The sequence below is a fragment of the Crocuta crocuta genome, unplaced genomic scaffold (assembly GCF_008692635.1).
Source record: "Crocuta crocuta isolate KB4526 unplaced genomic scaffold, BGI_CrCroc_1.0 scaffold445, whole genome shotgun sequence".
NCBI lineage: Eukaryota > Metazoa > Chordata > Mammalia > Carnivora > Hyaenidae > Crocuta > Crocuta crocuta.
The window spans coordinates 1760956-1781984 of NW_027530847.1; the positions used below are offsets into that span (position 1 = coordinate 1760956).

At 41.9% G+C, this 21029-nt stretch overlaps 1 protein-coding gene across 1 annotated transcript in view; it reads right to left on the reverse strand.

Moving 5' to 3' along the window:
* The window catches only part of CHMP4B (charged multivesicular body protein 4B), a 58542-nt gene that overhangs the window by 1242 nt on the left and 36271 nt on the right, over window positions 1–21029 (reverse strand). The window contains exons 3-5 of the mRNA XM_077769369.1: window positions 3450–3627; window positions 1254–1368; window positions 77–203 (exon numbers count right to left, since the gene is read on the reverse strand). Of these exons, the coding sequence (XP_077625495.1) occupies window positions 77–203; window positions 1254–1368; window positions 3450–3627 (420 nt within the window). The remainder of the gene's footprint in view (window positions 1–76; window positions 204–1253; window positions 1369–3449; window positions 3628–21029) is intronic.

A 21029-nucleotide genomic window follows, 5' to 3' on the forward strand; every position in this document is an offset into this window, starting at 1 on the left:
TGCGCAAACTCAGGACCCAAACTGAGGCCACCACACGGCAGCAGGGGTATGTCATGACTGGGTAACAAGTACTCACTGGGTTTTGATGGTAAGGTTATAGAGGGAACATTCGGTAGAGGGACTGTTTCGGGTCCACTGATTTCCAGCAAATTCTTGTCTAGTTCCTCCTGTTCTAGTTCTTCTAATTCTGCCATGAGCTCATCCTGGTAAAAAGAAACACAAGAGTGAGAGAGATGTCCCTGGGAATCCTAGCCCCTGCAGCAGCACCTCTTTCCTGATGGCTCAGGGAACACACACCCCTTCTAAAAAGGGCAGAAGAGAGATGAACTCCAGGTCCACACTTTGTGACTCAAACCCTAAACACGGTTCTACTGGTGAACCTAACTAACACACTAGTGAGCCGTTATGGAGTCCATATCCAGTGTCCTGCACTAGCTGTCAGCATTTTGAGAGAAGGGACTGTATATTTTCATTCCTATTGCTTTATCTCAGAACTAGACACACTCAATGAATGTTCAGGAATATTTGCTGAATTGAAATTAACTTGACTAGTCCATCCAATTTCAGTCTGATAACATGAAAACCCTCGTGCTAGGAGCCACAGGTGATGAGCCACAGGCTGAAGTGTCAGCCACCCAGCGGGAATCAGAAAGTACAAAGAGGTCCAGGGGAGAGGATGTCACCTTCAGTGGCCTCAAATCTAACACAGAATGAAATACTTTCAACAGGGCCTATTATTGTATTTTAAAAACCTAAGAGACTTAAGATCCCAATTGCTACAGCAGAAACCGGCAGGTGGCCGAGTTCCAGACCCATCCCTCAGGGATCAGATATAAATGTTCCTTCCTTGGCTTTATCTTTACCTCAAATCAAGAGTTGCCTGAGGGCAAATCCTGTAACCTTCTCCAGGGAATGGTCACCTCGGCTGCCACAGCTCTGAGCCTCGAGTCCACCACAAAACGTGTAAGGTAATTATTTACTAAAACCAGTTATTGACCTGAAGCCTGATGAGGAGCCCCTATGAAGGTTCCTTTCCTCAACCTAAACGTCTACACCAAAGAGTGAAAGCGTCTCTCAAAGTTCAGAATTAGGGAGAGTTAATACCATGCCCCGTTTATGTTCAAGTCTCTGGAGGGATGAGAAGCGGTAACTTCCAAAACACACACACCCTACTGGAGAACCCTCAACAGCACATCGAAAGGTGGCTCGGGTGTCATTGGGGGAGCTCGTGTGAACTGCATGGAACCACTCACCTCATCAAACTCTTCTCCAAATCCTACAGGTTTTGAAATAGCTGTGGAAATCTCTTCTGCAAGTTCTTGCTGGTCAGCAATGTCCTGCATTAACTCATCAACTTTATCGATGTCCCTTCAAACGAGATGGACAGATGTCATATTAGACATTCAGCCTGTGTGAAGAGGGCCTATGAGGCAGGAACAGAAACCCCGCTGCACACAATCTACTTCCTAGCGCTACCCTCTGTACCCCCTATAATTATTCCCTGTGAGGAATTACTTCTTTGTCTTTATTGTCTTCCTCCCCCTTTTAAAACAGAGTAGCACAGAATCAAGAGGATGGAAGTGTTCTTAGACATCATGTACTCCAAAACCCTAAGGAAATAAGGCTTAGCAAAGTTAGATGCCACATTCACGATCTCTCATGTAAGCTAGTAATAAACACGTCAAACGAGACTACAGGACTTTAACTCCTAGGCCAATAAGCTCTTCTTCAAGCTCAAGGGCAATTCTAACTCCACACAGGGGGAGATAAAATCACAAATCATAAAATATAGCTGTGCCACTTGACAGTTCCTACCCATCTACTCAACTCCACTTATGAGCCTCCAATAGGCTCCAAAAGAAAGGCAAACATGCAGAATTATTTTCTATATACTATGAATCTTATAAACATACAATTAATCAATATAACAAACATACATATATTTCAAAGCGTGCAGAGTGGTTTACGAAGATGGGCTCTATGCTAGGCATCTTGGAGAACATAGAAATGAAGCAGATATGGACCTCACTCAGGAAGCCTGGTCCAATGAACATGCAACCTCTGATAATACTTTGCTTATTTTTTTTTCAATGTTTTATTTATTTTTGAGTGAGAGAGACAGAACGCAAGTCAGGAAGGGGCAGAGAGAGAGGGAGACACAGAATCCAAAGCAGGCTCCAGGTTCTGAGCCATCAGCACACAGCCCAATGTGGGGCTCAAACTCAAAAACCATGAGATCATGACCTGAGCCGAAGTCAGACGCTTAACCAACTGAGCCACCCAGGTGCCCCAATACTTCACTTATTTAAAGGCTACTTTTCCTGCAACCTCACATTTCTAGAGCAGAGATCAGCAAACTTTTTCCATAAAGGACCAAATCGCAAATATCTTAGAATTTGTGGGCCATACAAACTCTGTCACAAACACTCAACCCTGCTGTATTGCACAAAAGCAGCCATAGACAGTATGTAAATTAATGGGCACAACTGTGTTTCAATAAAACTCTATTTACTAAAATAGGTGGCAGGCCCATTGACTGCATTTTGCCAAACCCTGTTCTGGGACGTGGCTGAGTACCTCCAAGGAAGTAAAAAAGGGCTTCAAATACTCCCTAAATATATGCTCCAAGTCCAAGCACTACAACAAATGCAGAATTTTATTCATGGGATAGGCTCTCATTTGGAGTCTAGTGTTACTCTGGTCTTTAATTACAATTGTAACAAGATTGGTTATCTAGTTTCTTAGGCCACTGTATGTGAGAAGTAGCCACATAGGGAAGGATTGCTGAGGTCAAGAACATCGTTTTTACAGATATATTTGCTAAAGTAATCTTTACACCCAACATGGGGCTCAAACTCACGACCCAGAGATCAAGAGTCACTGACTGAGTCAGCTAGGCACCCCAAGAACATTATTAATATGACAGCCAAAGACTGAGAACAAGGAGGAAGCCAGAAGATTCCATCAAAAGCAGATGTAAGAACAGAGAGATCCAAAGCCCTTGGAAGCACCATGTTTTTCAGGACCTCTGGCAGCATCAGGAAAAACCCATGGACACCGATTCTAATTCCAGTTCTATCTAAGCTCATACATAACCCAGGGCAAGTCACCTCCCCTCTCTGGGACACAGCTTCCCCACTTTGATACTCAGAGGCCTGGACAAGAGGACTTTCTAAGGACCTTTCTGGCTAGAAACTCTGCTTACCACAATAACCCTGAATTACGTAGAAATACTGTTTCATTCCATGTGATCTGCTTCTATAGGCAACAGGGTATATAATCCATTTTAGGAGTTCCAAAAAGGAATGCAAATTAACACAAATTCACGTGTTTGAATGGGTAAGTTAAGGGGTCACCCAGGCCAGGTCCTGGGGATTGAGGTATTCCAGGGCCAGCACTGCCCTGACACACAGTGCCCCCAACCCCTCCACCAGTGGGTGATCACGTACATGTTGTCATGGGCAGCCTTCATGGCCTTGGCAGCATAGCCCATGTTCTTGAGCACCTCAGTGTTGGTATTGGCGTTCTCCAGGGCCTCTCGCTGAAACTCAATGGTTGATAGTGTGCCATCGATCTGCGCCAGCTGCTTTTCATACCTCTTCTTGCGCTTCAGTGCCTGGAGGGCCGCTGCATGGGGGAGAAAACAGGGTTTCAGAGAGACTAGACACAGAATATCCTCAAATTCACTTGAGTCTTCTCCTTACTTGTAATAGATGCACCTCAGTTGATGCTTTCACTATAACATAGGGTTAATAATCTCTTCTACACAAAGAGCACATTCAATTTTCTAAGAAAACTATACAAAATTCACATACTTCAAAATGCAGCAAAGCACACAAGCAAAAGTTCACACTGTGGCACCTCCTCCCCCCAACACATCAAAGCACACAGAGACACCCACATGGAGAATGTGTTTTGAGGCCATACTGCTTTAGGTTCAAACCCCAGCTCACAGACTTAGGTGAGCTATGGTGCCTGCCTGATAGGTTCACTGTGAGGAGTAAATGAGATAAAATATGTAAACACCTAGCACAACATTAAACAGAGCAGACACCCAGAAAACAGCACCTCTAATTATTATAAAGCAGCTTTAAAGTATCATTTTATGATAATTAAATTCTAAGAACAATAAATAATTATTATACTAAATACAGGATCAGTTGGGGTTAAAATGCTCTCTCACACATAGCTGACAACTGTAAAATGATACACTGCTTCTGAAAAGCAACATGGCAACCCCTAGCACAGCCATAATGGTGTGCCTGTCCTATGACCCAGTAATTTCCTTCTGGAAATATATTCAACAAAGCAAAAATCCTCATGCCTAAAGATGATTACTATAGCATTCTCTATCATAGGAAACATAACACAACTAAAAGAAAGACAGAACTCACTATCAGGACAAATTGAGAGTCTGACCATTTGGTCAAGTCAATGTCAATGTCTATCTATGCTTCCTGGCTTCTTAAGGCTGTAGAGATCATTTGTTCCTGGATCCAGCCAGGGCAAGCAATTTGACCAAGATGAATTAGCAGTAGAACAGGAGTCAAAAGCACATCTCCGTACTCTCACCCAGGTTTTGTTCCCCTTACTGTCTCCCCTGTTTCCACCAGGGAGTATCTTTACTATACATCTCAGATGGTTATCAAAGCCAGAAAGAAGGTTCAGCACAGACTTAAACAAGGAAGCTGCCCAGCTTTGCCTTGGCCTGGATAGCACTAGCCTTAGACACATGTGCACCCACACACACATGCCCCCCATGTCCCTGAGTTCCAGACACAGCCATCTCTGGTGGGCCCTCAGAGACATGTAACTGCCCCCCTACAGGGCTGTGGTTTCTCCACATGTCACATGAATAGGTCCCATGCTCCTTTCACTCATGCTCCCTGTTAGCCTAGGGTTGCATCCTGAAAACCATTTGCCAAGGGAAAATGGCCTTGGCCTGCACGTAAACAGTCCATATTTCCTCTAAAAGTAGCAAATAAAACCACTAGGAAAATTCCATCAGCCAAAGGATAAAGCAGACTAATGAGAAATGGCAAAAAATCTGAAGAACAATGAAATGTGCCTGTTTAAAAGCTGACAAATGGGGTGCCTGGGTCGCTCAGTTGGTTAAATGGCCAGCTTCAGCTCTCAGATCATGATCTCATGGTTCATGAATTCAAGCCCTGCGTCGGTCCCTGTGCTGATAGCTCAGAGCCTGGAGCCTGCTTTGGATTCTCTCTCTCTCTCTGCCCCTCCCCCATTCCTATGTGCATGCTTTCTCTCTCTCTCTAATAAATAAACGTTAAAAAAAAAAAAAAAGACAAGCCATTCAAGCTGGTATTTCCCTTGATTCCTGTGTAAATGGCCTAGGACTTCAAGAAATCCAATCTCCAGTCATACCCCGGGGGCCTCAAGACTCCTTCCTTAATGAATACCTTCAGCTGCTAATACTAAGTTATACATACTATATAAGTACCTCACAAAATGGCAACCCTTTAAGGTAGAAATGACCACCCTTTTCAGCAGATGAGGAAACTGAAGTTCAAAGAGGTTATGTAACTCAGGTTATCCAATAGTAAGTGGCATAAGAGATTAAGCCAAGTGTGGAACTCCAAAGTCCATACTTTGCCAATCTGTTACGCCCACATTTAATGAAAAAGGCAGGATCCTGCCCTGGAGGAGTCATCTAGTCCAGCAAAGAGTGTCAATGAGACCGTGGAAACACAGAAGAGGGAGTGCAAATCCAACCATGTTTTTCTTTTGTGTAAAAACCCGTTTCAACAGCTACCTGTGCCCAGAAGACAAAGCTTCCATGTGATTTAATGTAGCCTGTAAGACTCTGCAAGGGACTGGGGTTCTCACGACAGGTCGGGTTCTGGGAGTCCTCTGCCACTGAACATCATGGCCAGGAAGATCTCCTGGTATATAAGTGCTCAGGGCCTGGGGCTGTTTCCTTGTGCCTGTGCTGCCTTTCCACAGAAACTCAAACACATTGTAATCAACAAATGATTCTCAAGCCTTCTTAGACCAATGTCCCACAGATGCCTCTTCCAGGTCCACCTCAGCCATCCCCACCACACACAGAATAGCCCAGCCTATAATAACGTGTGTGCCATGTTCGTGAGCAAAGTGAACAAGGAGTCTGACCGCCTGCCGTATGGTAAGCAAGCTAGATGGCTGTGGCGGTCCTGTCCACCTTCTTACTTAACCTTCCTGCACCCAGTCATGGAACAGAAATCCCAGATCCATACTAACAAAGAGACTGGGGCTCAGAAAGATGAAGCGACTCCTCCAACTCAGGCTGCTATTAAATGCGGAGGGGAGGGCTCAACCACGGTAAGCATAAACCCCAAGGCCTCTGCTCTTCCCATACAGGCTCAGAATGATGGCAAGTGACACTGGGCCAGTCCTTAAGAATGAATAATGAGATGACCCATCTGCCTTGCTTTTCAGTGTCCTGGGTGTAACAGAAGCCTTAATTTTATATAGTCAGCTACATTCTGATTTTTTTTGTTTTTTTTTTTTTCAGTTAAAAAAAAATTTTTTTTTTTTTTTTAATGAATTCTTGTGTTGAGGGCTGACTCTCAAAAGATGGCGGTGAGGGAGCTGCTCTGCTATGTACAAAACCCCTGCCCAGAAAGAAGCATGTCCATGCTTGTCCGTGAATGGTTTAGCACCAGGTTCCCCATACATTCTCATTTTTAAAATAATTTTTTAACCTTTATTTAGTTTTGAGAGACAGAGCATGAGTAGGAGAAGAACAGAGAGAGAGGGAGACACAGAATCCAAAGCAGGCTCCAGGCTCTGAGCTGTCAGCACAGAGCCCAACAAAGGGCTCGAACTCATGAACCATGAGATCATGACCTGAGCCAAAATCACATGCTTAACCTACTGAGCCACCAAGGCTCCACCCACCCCCACATTCTGATTTTTTAAATCATATTTATTTTTTCCCTATTAACAACACAGATTTAGAACTGCTTTAACTTTTTCTCTAATAGATTTTCAATTGGCAGTGACTCCTTATATGCCAATCTTAGATTTCTCTTATCTCCACCCTACTTCTAAAATTCTCGCAACAAACGATCTGAAAGCAAATACCCAAACATACCAGGGAGGTAAGCAAGGCCCCCCCGCCATGAATGAAATGTTCACATTTTTCATATTTATAGACCAATATCCAGCACAATGGCTGGTACACAGTAAGTGCTTCACATGTATTAAACGGACTCTAATTTCATCTGTATTTAAAATTTTCATATATTTTATGCAGGGTTCCTCATGTGGGATGCATCCACATTTTATCTCTCGTATACCTCTGACTCAAAGGAGAAATGATAATGTCTCATTGAAATACTGGCTAAAATGGCCATTTGGCAGGATTCTTTCCCTGCATTCCTCCTGCAGGAACTTCTACAAGCACCTGCCCTTCCCTCCTTTCTCACCGAAGAGCATGTCCTCTCTGAGACTGGAAGAAGGGCCTGAGCAGAGCCTGGCTCTCTGGGGTTCCCTGCTCTGCCTGCAGGGTTCACACAGTCTCTTCCTCTCCATGCAGCAATCTCTCCAGCATAGTGTCTGGCAGAGACAGTTGATTTATTTATCCTAATATAACTCCTGTGTGTACCTCTCAACCAGTTAAAAACTTCAAAAAAAAGGGATACTCAATTCATTTTCTCCCTTCATATATGGTTCATGAGTAAAGTAATCTTGAAATTAGACCTGGGGGTCACCATTTGGGCTACAAGATGTGTAAACATAAATACAGCACTTAAACCACTCTGTACGTTAGAAACAGTGCAGCAGAGTATAACTAAGTATAACTTAGGGCAAACTAAAGGAGCAAAGTGCCACTCTTTCCTGTATAGTTACATTTAAAAGTAAAATATCATTCATCCCAACCTTATTTTTGACCACAGAAATTTACTTCTTTTTTTCTCCTTTTCCCCCAAATGTTTATTTATTTGGAAAGAGAGAAAGAGAGAGTGTGCATATACATGAGCAGGCGAGGGGCAGAGAGAGAGGGAGAGAGAATCCGAAGCATGTTCTGCAATGTCAGTGCAGAGCCCAACGTGGGGCTTGATCTCACGAATGGCGAGATCATGACCTGAGCCAAAATCAAGAGTCACAGGCTTAACCAACTGAGCCACCCAGGTGCCCCCAGAAATTTACTTCTATAAGTAGCCAAAGTTTAAAGGGCCAAACCCAATGTTTTACATAAACATATGCTGGCTCTTAATATTCTACTTTGTATGTCTCCAAATTCCTGATGGTTGGGTTAAAAAAAAAAAAAAAGTACTGGGTTCTCATTACAAGAAAAAAAAAAACTGTGAGGGGATGATATTAACTTACTGTGGTAATCAGTTTGAGATTATATATACATATGTATCTATATATAATATACATACATTATATTATGTATTATATGTATATGTAAATGCAAACATTATGTTATGTATTATATGTATATGTAAACATACATTATATTATGTATATATACATATTATATGTATATATAATCATTATGCTGTATACCTAAAACTAATACAATGTTATGTCAATTATATCTCCATAAAACTGGGGTGGGGGAGGAATGGGGAAAAAAAGCACTGGGTTAACAAGGAGTTTATTTAAACCAAATAATCAGAGGTGTCCAAAGAAATCCCTTTTCTGCCAGCATCATTCATAAACACAGCAGCTTTAACAACTGAAATCTAGGGGCACCTGACTGGCTCAGTCTGTAGAGAATGTGACTCTTGATCTCAAGATCGTGAGATCAAGCCCCACACTGGGTGTGGAGCCTACTTAAAATAAAAAAATAAAAATAAAAAAAACACAACAAACAACTGAAATCTAACTCAGGCCAATAGAAGTTAAAGAGGTTGCTTTTAGATGGAAAAAAATAGTCTTTGGAATCTCCATATTTAATTATGCCTTTGCTGGTTCCAAGAGAGTAATTACAGCAGCAATTACAGAATCTAATAACCAGCTTTATTGGCTCTGAAAGCTGAAGCAAAAACAACTCCAACCATGTTGAAATAAACATTAGTCTCCAGACAGTTGCTTCATTAGACACTCTAAACAGCTATTTGGGGGAAAATACAGAAGAGATACCCTATGACACAGAGACCAGTTGAAAAGGCATCGCCCAGGACTGGAAACTCCCTCTGTAAGGCACCTGCTAGTGACAGTACACAAACCATTTTCAGAGAACCATCAGTTCAATACAAGATAGGAGGCTCCTTGCTCTTAGGCAAAGGCAGATCTGACTTCTCTTTGAAGAGTTGCTAAGGAGGGCAAGTTTGCTTGCTCTGATCTGGGGACATTCACTATAGGCACCATGGGCCCTGGGCATCTCAACAGATGCTAAAAAGCCATAACTGTATGCTAATGACTAATACAGAGAGATTTAGGCATTGGAGAGAAGGAGGGCCCAGTAATAACCTCTCACTGAATGAATGAATGAATGAATGAATGATGGTGTCTAGAGTCCTTTCAAAGACCCAAGATTCTATATCTGAATTCATCTAGCAAAGATACAGGGACTAGGTAGGAGGGAAAGAGGAGAGTGCCGTTCCTTTCCCACTCTCAGCATGAACTACACAGCAAACACAAACACACTCCAGAGGATACTTCCACACAGATGCAACACTAAGTGGGAATTCTGAAGAACACTCAGCAGGTCTGATCATGGCAGGGCTCCTGGCAGGCAGGCAGATGAGTGAAGCTGAGGGAGCCCTGCTTTGCCTGCCTCCAGCCACCATTCAGATGCTCTCTGCTCATCATGCCCATGAGTAAAAACCTCAGTTGTTCAGGGTACCCTCAGCCAAGAAAACCTTATCTGGCCTTTAAGCCACTAGTCACTGCTGGGGTTACCTGTCATCTGCCCTGTGTATGTGGGCAAGAAAAGACCTAAAGTCAAAACAGTCAAGTTGATCAATGTCAAGGAAAGCCACCTCCTGCAGGGATGGTTATTGATAAGCATCCTGCACCCCATGGCATCAGACGTCCCACCAGACCTGACCAAATGAGTTACAACTTTGGCATCAAAAGGGGGTGGGCTGTGTGCTTAAAGGCCTCACAGAAATACTGATGTCCAAGCTGTCTCCTTAGGGAACTGAGAAAAAATGATGCCCAGAAAAGGTGACAGAGTTTGTCAGGATCACATAGGGAATTAAAGAAAGAACTAGAACCCAGGTCTGTAGCCAGGGCTCTTTCTACCACCTCAACCCTCTTATCTCCAAATGGAGTTGCTACAAGTAAACCAGCAGTTCCCTCACCATAAGGAAAACAATCTCCGAATTCTCTTTCATCCAATTTCCAAACTCTGCCCTTTGCAAACCGCATTTAAAAGCTCATGCTGGGGGCACCTGGCTGGCTCAGTTGGTAGAGCATGCGACTCTTGATCTCAGGGTTGTGAATTTAAGCCCCATGTTGGGTGTAGAGATTACTTAAAAATAAAATCTTGAAAAATAAATAAAGTTACCAATATTCTCTTCTAAGCCCCCAAGTTAGATGACAAGGAAAAATTAATGGGAAAGAGGTGTAACATCTGCCTGGGTCCAGAATATTTTCCTCACATGTATGCTGTGGATCCTGTCCACAGTCGCAGAAAAAGGGGCAGGGCTGGGCTCTCATTTCTCTACACTGTATAGAAGTGGCAGGAATAGCAATAGCCTGGGTCTATAGGGACTACAGAAAGGTCTCAGAAACCCAAATGTGCCTTTAAGTCCAAAAAGAGGCTGTTTTGTGTCCATCATCACTCAATATCTCAGGCTCATCTGCGAGAAAGAGGGACTCATCCTGCAAAAGCCTTGGAATGCTGTATTTATGCTCACATGGCTGAAGAGTACAGGCCAGAGGTACTGAGAGCATTTTTCAGAGCAGCTTCCTTCTCTGATATATCTCCCTGTTCCCCTAATTTGCTCTCCGTGACCTGGAGCTAATGCGCTCCATTCAGAGATGGTAAAATAAGTACTTGTGTATGACCAGGAAAGTAGAGTCTGAAACCCTGCTGACTTCATCAGCAAACACACAGGGAGTACAGTACTCACTGCAAGGAAAAATGCTAGAGAGAAAGAAAGAAGCCCCTTATCTGTTTAATGGGGACAAAGATGAAAGAAATAAGTCCCTCAATCAACAATCTAACAGAATCACAAATTGTTCCAAATCATTTAAACAGCACATAGAAAATGGTTCTGCGAAGGTAGGATAAAGGCAGGATAAGACACCTTCAAACAAGCTTAGGAAATGCTGGGTCATGTCAAGTTCACATGGTCATTTAGGGAGTCTAGTGTTCAGCTCTGAGTTTCAGTTCCACTATCAGGTAAACCCTGAACAATTATTGAACTTCACTAATCCTATGAGATAATAATACTCATCTCATAGACTTATTGTGAGGATTAAAATGAGATATGTGAAGCACCTGGCACAGGGCCAGACATGCCAAGTATTTAGGAAGTGGTCACTGGTATTATTATTAACTGCAGGAATTCTCAGAGCCTGTTTTAACAGAAAAAGAATCACCATCATCAACACGCCCCTCTCCTCTCCCCGCCAAAAAAACAGCTTGGCGGAAAAAAAAAAAATTTAAAACCACCTTGATTACTTAGCCAACATAAGCTTCATCATCCTTGGTCCTGGGTGACGTGCAGTGGCACTGGAGCACAAAGAAAAGAGTGTGAGGCTTGGTGTCAGAATCGTGGCTCTGACACTGGCCTGCGGTAAGTAATTTCACCTCTCAAGTTATTTCACCTCTTTATCAAATGGAAAATGGGAGTGATATCACTACCCCAAAGATGAATGAGAAAGATAATGTCTCCGAAAATATTCAATAAAATGTGAGCATTCTCTCCATCTTGCCCATTTCTTTAAACTTCTGCCCCTCTCTCCTTGCCTGTGCCTGACATTCTCTCTAGGGAATCTGTGTCTTCTTCTATCTATCCTGTTCTCCCCTTAGCTCAGTGTGTCTCTCCATGAATGGGCATGCAGCTGTGGCGGTGAGAAAAATATAATATAGAACAGCAGCTAACATTTCTAAGTGGCTTCCTGGGTGCCAGGCACCATGACTGGTGCTTTGCATGTTCACTGGATCCTCCCATGAACCGTATAAACTGTTACTGCTCCACTGACAGATATGAACATTGAGGCTCAAAGAGTTTAACACTTGCCCAAGTCATATGGTTAGACAGTGAGAGGCCTGGGATCAATGCCCGGCTGCCTATCTGCAAAGAGTATGTTCTTATTCCATGGAGAACATCTATCTACCCTGCACTGAGAAGGAAAGTGGCCTGCTTTTGCTTGAGCCTGGGGATCTGAAAGCCTCCTGTGCTTTCCCACCCAACAGATTCCACAAGCTAGTAGTCTGGCACCAAAGGCATCCAGAGGCAGCTCAGTCTGCCCAGAAACACTTGACTAATTGGTAATCCATGAGAGTAGGCAGTAAAAGCCTTTGGCTGAAAAGACACATTTTTTTCCTAGTGGATTTTAAATTGTTTAAAGGTACATGTGCTAAAATTCAACCATTTTATTAGCTCCTCTGCATTTAGGTTGACAATTCCGAGTATTGTAATGAGTAGTTTTCTGTTTTAAAGAATATCTGCTCTAGGGTGCCTGGATAGCTCAGTTGGTTGAACGTCTGACTTCAGCTTGGGTTAGGATCTCATAGTTTGTGAGTTCGAGCCCCATATCAGACTCTCTGCTGCCAGCATGGAACCTGCTTTGGATCCTCTGTCTCAATCTCTCTCTGCCCCTCCCCTATTCATGTGTGCTCTCTCGCAAAAATAAACATTAAATAAAAAAAAAAAAAAAAAAAGAGTATCTTCTTCCCTCGTGCCTGCCCTGTGTCTTCCCTAGACCACAAGCTCCTCAAGAGTGGAACCTACATTTCTGTGCCCCTAATAGCATTGACATAAGGAAGAGATGAGGGTACTCCATAATGCTCAACTTTGCCCTGTCATTTCTTCTGAGGCCAGTAGACTCTGCCCTCTGTCCTCTCACTCCATAATGTCCTCTAGATCTTTTCCCCAGAACCTAAAATGACCTTCCCTCTATATTCTACAAGACCCACTACCATAGCTATAAGAACTTGGTAAAGTTTCTCAAACCTCTGTCACTTGCTTACCTTTTTTTGTTTTCTGTATTAATTCCCATTGGAATGCTTACAACTTTATTTGTATTTTTTTTAAGATTTTATTTTTTAATGTAATTTTTTTTTAAAATTTTTAAAATGTGTATTTATATTTGAGAGAGAGAGAGACAGAGACAGACAGAGCATGAGCAGGGGAGGGGCAGTGATTTCTATACCCAACGTGAGGCTTAGACTCACACCCCAAGGCACCCACCCCATGGTGCCTAAAACTTTAAATTTTTCTTTTTCTTTCTTTTTTTAAATGTTTATTTATTTTTGAGAGACAGACAGAGTGCAAACAGGGGAGGGGCACAGAGAGAGGGAGACAGAGAGTCTGAAGCAGGCTCCAGGCTCTGAGTTGTCAGCACAGAGCCCAACACAGGGTTCAAACCTACGAGCCTTGAGATCGTGACCTGAGCCAAAGTTGGATGCTTAACCAACTGAGCCACTCTGGTGCCCCATTGCCTAGAAATTTAAAACCAGAGTTCAGGGGCCTATTTAAGTGACAGTGAGCCTAGGACCTCCCCTTGTGACTGTATCTGAGGGGAAGTAACAGACCTAGAGTAAGCAATACTGTTCCAGACTAGGCCAGTGGGAGTGGCCTAGGCCATAAGTAAGAAGAAAAAATGGCCAAGGGAAGTCCACCCAGGGGAACAGTGCAAAGGCCTGTGTGGCTGCCTCCTCTTGTTCCGAAAAGGGCAGCTGATGGCTTTCCAGGGCTCTGCTGCAGCTGGGTTCCATTCACGCAGAAAGAAGCAGCATTTCACTTCCCAGACACAGCAGGCAGCCAGGGAGTAACTCCTGTGACAAGGGTAACTCAGGGCCAGATGGGGGTACTAGGATCCCAGGAAGGAAAATGATCTGCCTTTAGTTATTGAGGGTTGCAGTCAGACAGCCCGTGCTCTGGGATCCTAGGCCAAGGTTCTTTCCTGTTTGCTGGCCAGGGCACAGAATTTCATTTAAACAGCTGTATGAAACTGAGCACCCATGTAGCCCACAGATATGTCTTGGTTGTCCCATGTCTTAATACATACATTTGAATGTTACATATTTCACACAAATATCCAGAAATTTGGCTTCCTTTTGATAATGCCAATTTTCTGGCAACAATCCAGCATAACTAAGTAGCAGCCATCCCTTTAGAAAGGGCACATACTCTCTAGTTCACCTCGGTGCCCACCACTTTCCACTAACATATACATGGCCATGTTACTCCTATACATGTCCTGACCACCCCATAACACTAGACATTAATCTTAGGTCTGGAGGAAACAGAATTACAAGTTATCGGGAACAATCCCTTACCTTCAGGCAGTTAAGGTTATTCGCAATGTAAAGACAGGCAGCCAAAGGTTCAACAAGTTGTTCAAAGTCACAGAGTTAGAGGTAATGGCTAAGGAAGAATCCAAGCCGGGTTCCCTGTTCCCTGGAACGGTGCTCTTTCCACTACTCTTGGGGAGACTTATGTCTAGGCAGAACCTGGACCATAGGTCCTGTGATCCTGGATCTAGCTTCTAGATCTGAATCTGTCATGATCAAATTATGTCCCTGAGCAATGCCCCTTTTAGGGCTCAGACTCCTCATCAAGGACATAAGAAGGATGGATTAGATGCTCCTTCTAAGGTGTTCCTCCAGCTCTAACAATATAGGAACCTATACAGTTCTGAAATTTCCAGTAAGTGATTAAAACAAATACAAAGGCTTTTACTGATTGACCCTGTGTGATCTTGAAAATGTAATTAACATCAATACACTCCATTTCCTGAGTTTTCTGCATAATCAAGTTTTTCCTGTCCAATAAAATTAGCAGAATCTCTTTTAACTGGTTTCACAAACTGTGTTAGAAAAATCAGAGACTCCTTCTGGCCTCTGAACTCAGCTGCTCCAGCTGGGGAGAGGAAGTCAGCATTCATACCCAACACTAGCCACAAATGTCATTCATATATGTCATTCAGGGAGAAAAGGTAATTACAGCTAGGATGTAAAACCAGAAGCCCTCACTCTCCATTTCTTTATAAGTTCTGGCACTGCTGACTTCCTCTCTCTAAAATGCCTCTCTCCTGTCAGTCTTAGAATATACCCTACAGGGACGCCTGGTTAAGCATCTGACTCTGGATTTTGGCTCAGGTCATGATGTCACGCTTCATGAGTTCAAGATCCACATCAGGCTCTGTGCTGCTTAAGATTCTCTCTCTCTTTCTCTCTGTCCCCTACCCACTCTCTCTCTCTAAATAAATATAAATAAACTTAAAAAAAAAAAAAGATGCCCTAGAGTCTGGGTCCCTGGCCCCCATAATTTATTCTTGGGTTTTTCTGGATCCTTTTTCTCCTCTTCCCAATTCCAAATGAGTGGATGGACCTTAACCTTGATCCTGAATTCTTTACACATATACCTGAGCTAACACCTGTTCAGAGCCTTGTATTTTATTCCTTCACTTAACCCGCACAATAAGGAATTAGTCTTATTAGTCCATTTATAGATGAGGAGATTTAAGGCTGGAGAGGTTAAGTAACTTCTTAACCTCTCAATGCTTGTGACTAACTGGCAAAGTCAGGATTCAAATCCATATCCCTCCTGCTTCTAGCCAAGATAAAATGGTAGGGACTGAACTTATCCTCCTACCTAAGCAAAATGAAACAATGATTTTCAAGATGCAGGGCATCAGGTAAAAAAAAGGTCAGTGATCTCTGAGAAATGGGAAATAAACTAGGTGACAACTGCCCTAGTTTATTGCTTTGAGATTTCCTAGGCCTCTGTGCAGGGAGAGAAAACACAGACAGCGCCCCTCCTCTGCTCGCTCTCCCTCCCTCTCTCTCTCTCTCTCAAAAATAAATAAACATTGGGGCACCTGGGTGGCTCAGTTGGTTAAGCGCCGACTTCGGCTCAGGTCATGATCTCGCGGTTTGTAGGTTCAAGCCCCACATTGGGCTCTGTGCTGACAGCCAGCTCAGAGCCTGGAGCCTGTTTCGGATTCTGTGTCTCCCTCTCTCTCTGACCCTCCTCCCCTGCTCACACTGTCTCTCTCTCTCTCAGAAATAAATTAAAGCACTTTAAAAAATTTAAAATAAACAAATTAATTAATTAATAATAAATAAACATTAAAAGAAAAGTCTTTTAAAAAAAGATATTAAAAAAAAAAAGAATATTTATAGGAATACAGAAATACCCAATACCCCGTAAGGTAAAATTTCCATTTGACATCCAATCAAATTAGGCAGAAGGAAAATGATACCAGATGAAAATATAGCTCTACACAGAGGTATGAGGAGCACCAGAAAGGATAAATACATGGATAAACATATAAAGCTTTTTAGTTGATTAATTAATTTTAAAAGATTGTATTAAGTAATCTCTACACCCAATGTGGGGCCAAACCCACAACCCTGAGATCAAGAGCCGTACATTCCACCAAATGAGCAGCCAGGAACCCCACTTTTTAATTATTTAAATCTCTTTACACAAACAAACAAAATAATGTAGTGTGGGGTCTATAACATATGTAAAAGTAAAACATGACAGCAGTAGCACATAAGCCTGGGAGAAGTGAGAGTATACCACTGTATGGTTCAGGTACTATATGTAAGATGACAGTATCACTTGAAAGTAGAATATAATAAGTCATAGGTGTATATCATAAACTCTAAAGTAAATATTAAAAATAACAAAGAATTACAGCTAATAAGCCAACAAAGGAGACAAATGGAATCAAGAGAAAAAATGGGAGCAAAGAACAGATGAAATAAATTTTTAAAAAGAGCAAGATGACATTTATATATAGCCATATCAATAATCACATAAAATGTAACTTTTTAAATGCCTCAATTAAAAGGCAGAAGTTGGGGTGCCTGGGTGGCTCAGTCAGCTGAACGTCTGACTCTTGATTTCAGCTCAGGTCATGATCCCAGGGTTTTGGGATTGAGCCCCATGTTGGGCTCCATGCTCAGTGGGAATTAGATTCTCTTTCTTTCCCTCTGTCCTTTCCTCCATTCTCTCTCTTTCTCTCAAATAAACAATGGAGGGGGGCACCTGGGTGGCTCAATCGGCTGAGCATCTGACGTCGGCTCAGGTCATGATCTCACAGTTTATGAGTTTGAGCCCCACATCAGGCTCCCTGCTGTCAGCGCAGAGCCCACTTCCAATCTTCTTCCCCTCCCTCTCTGCCTGTCCCTCACTCACACTCAAAAATAAATAAACATTTAAAATAAATAAATAAAATAAACAATAGCGCACCAGGGTGGCTCAGTAAGTTAAGTACTGCCTTCCTCAGTCATGATCTCACAGTTCATGGGGTTCGAGCCCCACGTTGGGCTATTTGCTGTCAGCACAGAGCCTGCTTCAGATCCTATGTCCCACTGTCTCTATGCCCCTCCCCTGCTTGTGCGTGCACACTGTGCGTGCACACTCTCTCTCAAAAATAAACATTTAAAAAATAAATAAATAAAAAAGTTTAATGTAAAAAAACAAATAAATAAAAGGCAGATGTTATTGATTAAAAATCCAACTATATGCTGACTACAAAAAATGTATTTCAAACACCAATAGGTTAAAAGTAAAAGGATAGATCCTCAAAAAATTAAAAATAGAATTACCCTACGACCCAGCAGTTATACTAGGTATTTATCCAAAGGATACAGGTGTGCTCTTTTAAAGGGGCACATGCACCCCAATGTTTTTTTAATTTTTAACTTTTTTTTTATTATTGAGAGACAGAGACAGCACATGAGCAGGGGAGGGACGGAAAGAGAAGAAGACACAGGATATGAAGCAGGCTCCAGGCTCTGAGCTGTCAGCACAGAGCCCGACGTGGGGCTCGAACTCAAAAACCGCGAGATCATGACCTGAGCCGAAGTTGGACACTTAACCGACTGAGCCACTCAGGCACCCCTGCACCCCAATGTTTATAGCAGCCCTATTGACAATAGTCAAAGTATGGAAAGAGCTCAAATAGCCATCGACAGATGAATGGATAAAGAAGATGTGGTATACATATACAATGGAGTATTACTTGGCAATTGAAAAGAATGAAATCTTGCCATTTGCAACAATGTGGATGGAACTAGAGTGCAGTATGCTAATCGAAATTAGTCAGGGAAACACAAATTTCATATGACTTCACTCATATGTGGAATTTAAGATACAAAACAGATGAACATAAGGGAAGGGAAGCAAAAATAACATAAAAACAGGGAGGAGGATAAATCAAAGAGACTCTAAAATATAGAGAACAAACTGAGGGTTGCTGGAGGGCTTGTGGGTGGGGGGATGGGCTAAATGGGCAAGGGGAATTGAGGAAGACACTTGTTGAGATGAGCCCTGGATGTTACATGTAAGGGATGAATCACTGGATTCTTCCTGAAATCATTATTGCACTATATGCGAAATAACTTGGACGTAAGTTAAAAAAAAAAAAAAGTAAAAGGATGGAAAAAGATATATACCAAGGTTACCCTACTCAAAAGAAAGCTGGAATGGATATATTAATTAATATACCAAAATAGATTTCAGAGCAAAGAATATTACCAGGAACAAAGAAGGTCATCTCATAATCATAAAGAGTTCAATTATCAGGAGGATATAACAATTAGAAACATTTATAGACCTAATAATAGAATTTTAAAATACATGAAGCAAAAATGGATAAAATTACAAGGAGAAATAAATCCACCATTAGTCAGATTTCAATACCCTTCTTTGACAACTGATAGACAGGAAATCAGTGAGGATACAGAAGTTTTGAACAGCTCAAAAAAAAATCAGTAATAAACTTGACCTAACTGACATCTGTAGAAAATTTCACCACCAACAGCAGAATACTCATTCTGTTCATGTGTACACGGAACATTTAGCAATATGAAGCTCATTCTAGGCCATAATACAAAGTTCAATAGATTTAAAAGGAATTAAAAGCTCAATAAATTTAGAAGTTAAATCAGAAAATCAAGTCATACAAAGTATGTTTTCTAACCACAATAAAATTAAATTAGAAATCACAAACAGAAGATCTCAGGAAAATTCCCCAAATATTTGAAAACTAACATATTGCTAAATAACTCAAAGGTCAAAAAGGAATGAGAAATTAGAAAGTATTTTGAGGTGCCTGGGTGGCTCAGTTGGTTAAGCTTCCGACTCTTGATTTTGGCTCAGTTTATGATCTCATGGTTCATGGGCTTGAGCCTCATGTTGGGCTCGAGCCTCATGTTGGGGTCTGTGCTTATAGCATAGAACCTGCTTGGGATTCTCTCTCTCTCCCTCTCTCTCTGTCCCTCCCTGGCTTGTGTGCACACACACTCTCTCTCAAAATAAATAAATAAATAAATATTTTTTAAAAAGTATTTTGAAACAAATGAAAATGAAAAGATAATATATCAAGATTTGTGGGATGCCACTTAAAGCAATACTTAGGGGAAAATTTTACAGCACTAAATGCTTATATTAGAAAAGAAGAAAGACCTCAAATCAGTGACCTCAGCTTCCACCTTAGAGAAACCAGAAAAAGAATAAAGCCTAAATTTTGCAGAAGAAAGGAAATGAGAATCAAAATGAAAATCAATATGGGGCGCCTGGGTGGCTTAGTCAGTTAAGCGTCCGACTTTCGCTTAGGTCATGATCTCGCGGTTCGTGGGTTCGAGCCCCGCGTCGGGCTCTGTGCTGACTGCCAGCTCAGAGCCTGGAGCCTGTTTCAGTCTGTGACTCCCTCTCTCTCTGACCCTCCCCTGCTCACGCTGTCTCTCTCTCTCTCTCTCCTAGAAATAAATAAAAACATTAAAAAAAAAAAAATTAAAAAAAAAAAACAACCAAAATGAAAATCAATAAAATAGAAAACAGATATATGTTAACTAGACTTATGGTGATCATTTTGCGATATATACATATATCAAATCAAATATGTTGTATACTTGAAACTAATATGTCAATTATATCAATAAAGGATAACAAAATAAAAAATAAAACAAAACAGCAACAATGAAATAAAAATAGATATCAATTAAATAAAAATCCTGTTCTTGGGGTGCCTGGCTGACTTAGTTTGTTAAGCATCTGACTTTAGCTCAGGTCATCATCTTACAGCTTGAGAGTTCTAGCCCCACACTGGGCTCTGTGCTGATGGCTTAGAGCCTGGAGCCTGCTTCAGATTCTGTGACCCCCTCTCTATCTGCCCCTCCCCCACTTGTGCTCGCTCGCTCTCTCTCAAAAATAAATAAACATTAAAAAAAAATCTGGTTCTTTGATCAATAAAATTGAACTTCTAGCTAGAATGATCAGGAAAAAAAATGCTAATATCAGGAATGATGTGACATCACTACTGATTTCACAGATGCTGAAAGGGGGTATGATGTACAACGTCATGCTAATAAATTTGAAAACTCAGATTGATGAATTCCTTGAACAACCCAAATCCAAGCTCCTTCTACTATATCAGGAATTATACTTTGCTTGTAACACTTTGCTACCAGGAACAAAAAATGACAGCCCCAAAGTTGAAGGAGTTCACAAACCAGCAAAGAGATGGACAATGTGATATAATGACTGAGGTAAGCATAGGGCACTATGGGAGCCCAGAGAAGAGGAACCTAACCTCTGCAGTTATCACACACTTTAAAGGATGATAAGATAGGGGGCACCTGGCTGGCTCAGTCAGCAGAGCATCTGACTCTTGATCCCAGGGTCATGAGTTCAAGCCCCATGTTGGGTGTGGAGCCTACCTAAAAAAATAGATTTAAAAAAAGGATGATAAAAGATAGACAAGAGAAATATATCCCAGGCAGGAGGAACAAAAAGGCATGAGGAAGGTAGCAAGAAAAGATAAAAGCTCAAGAGAGAAATTCAAGAACAAACTTGTATGTCTTGTTAAGGAGCTGTTAGACTTTATCCCAGGATTAGAGGGAAGCCATTGAAAGATTCTAAGCAGGACAGGGG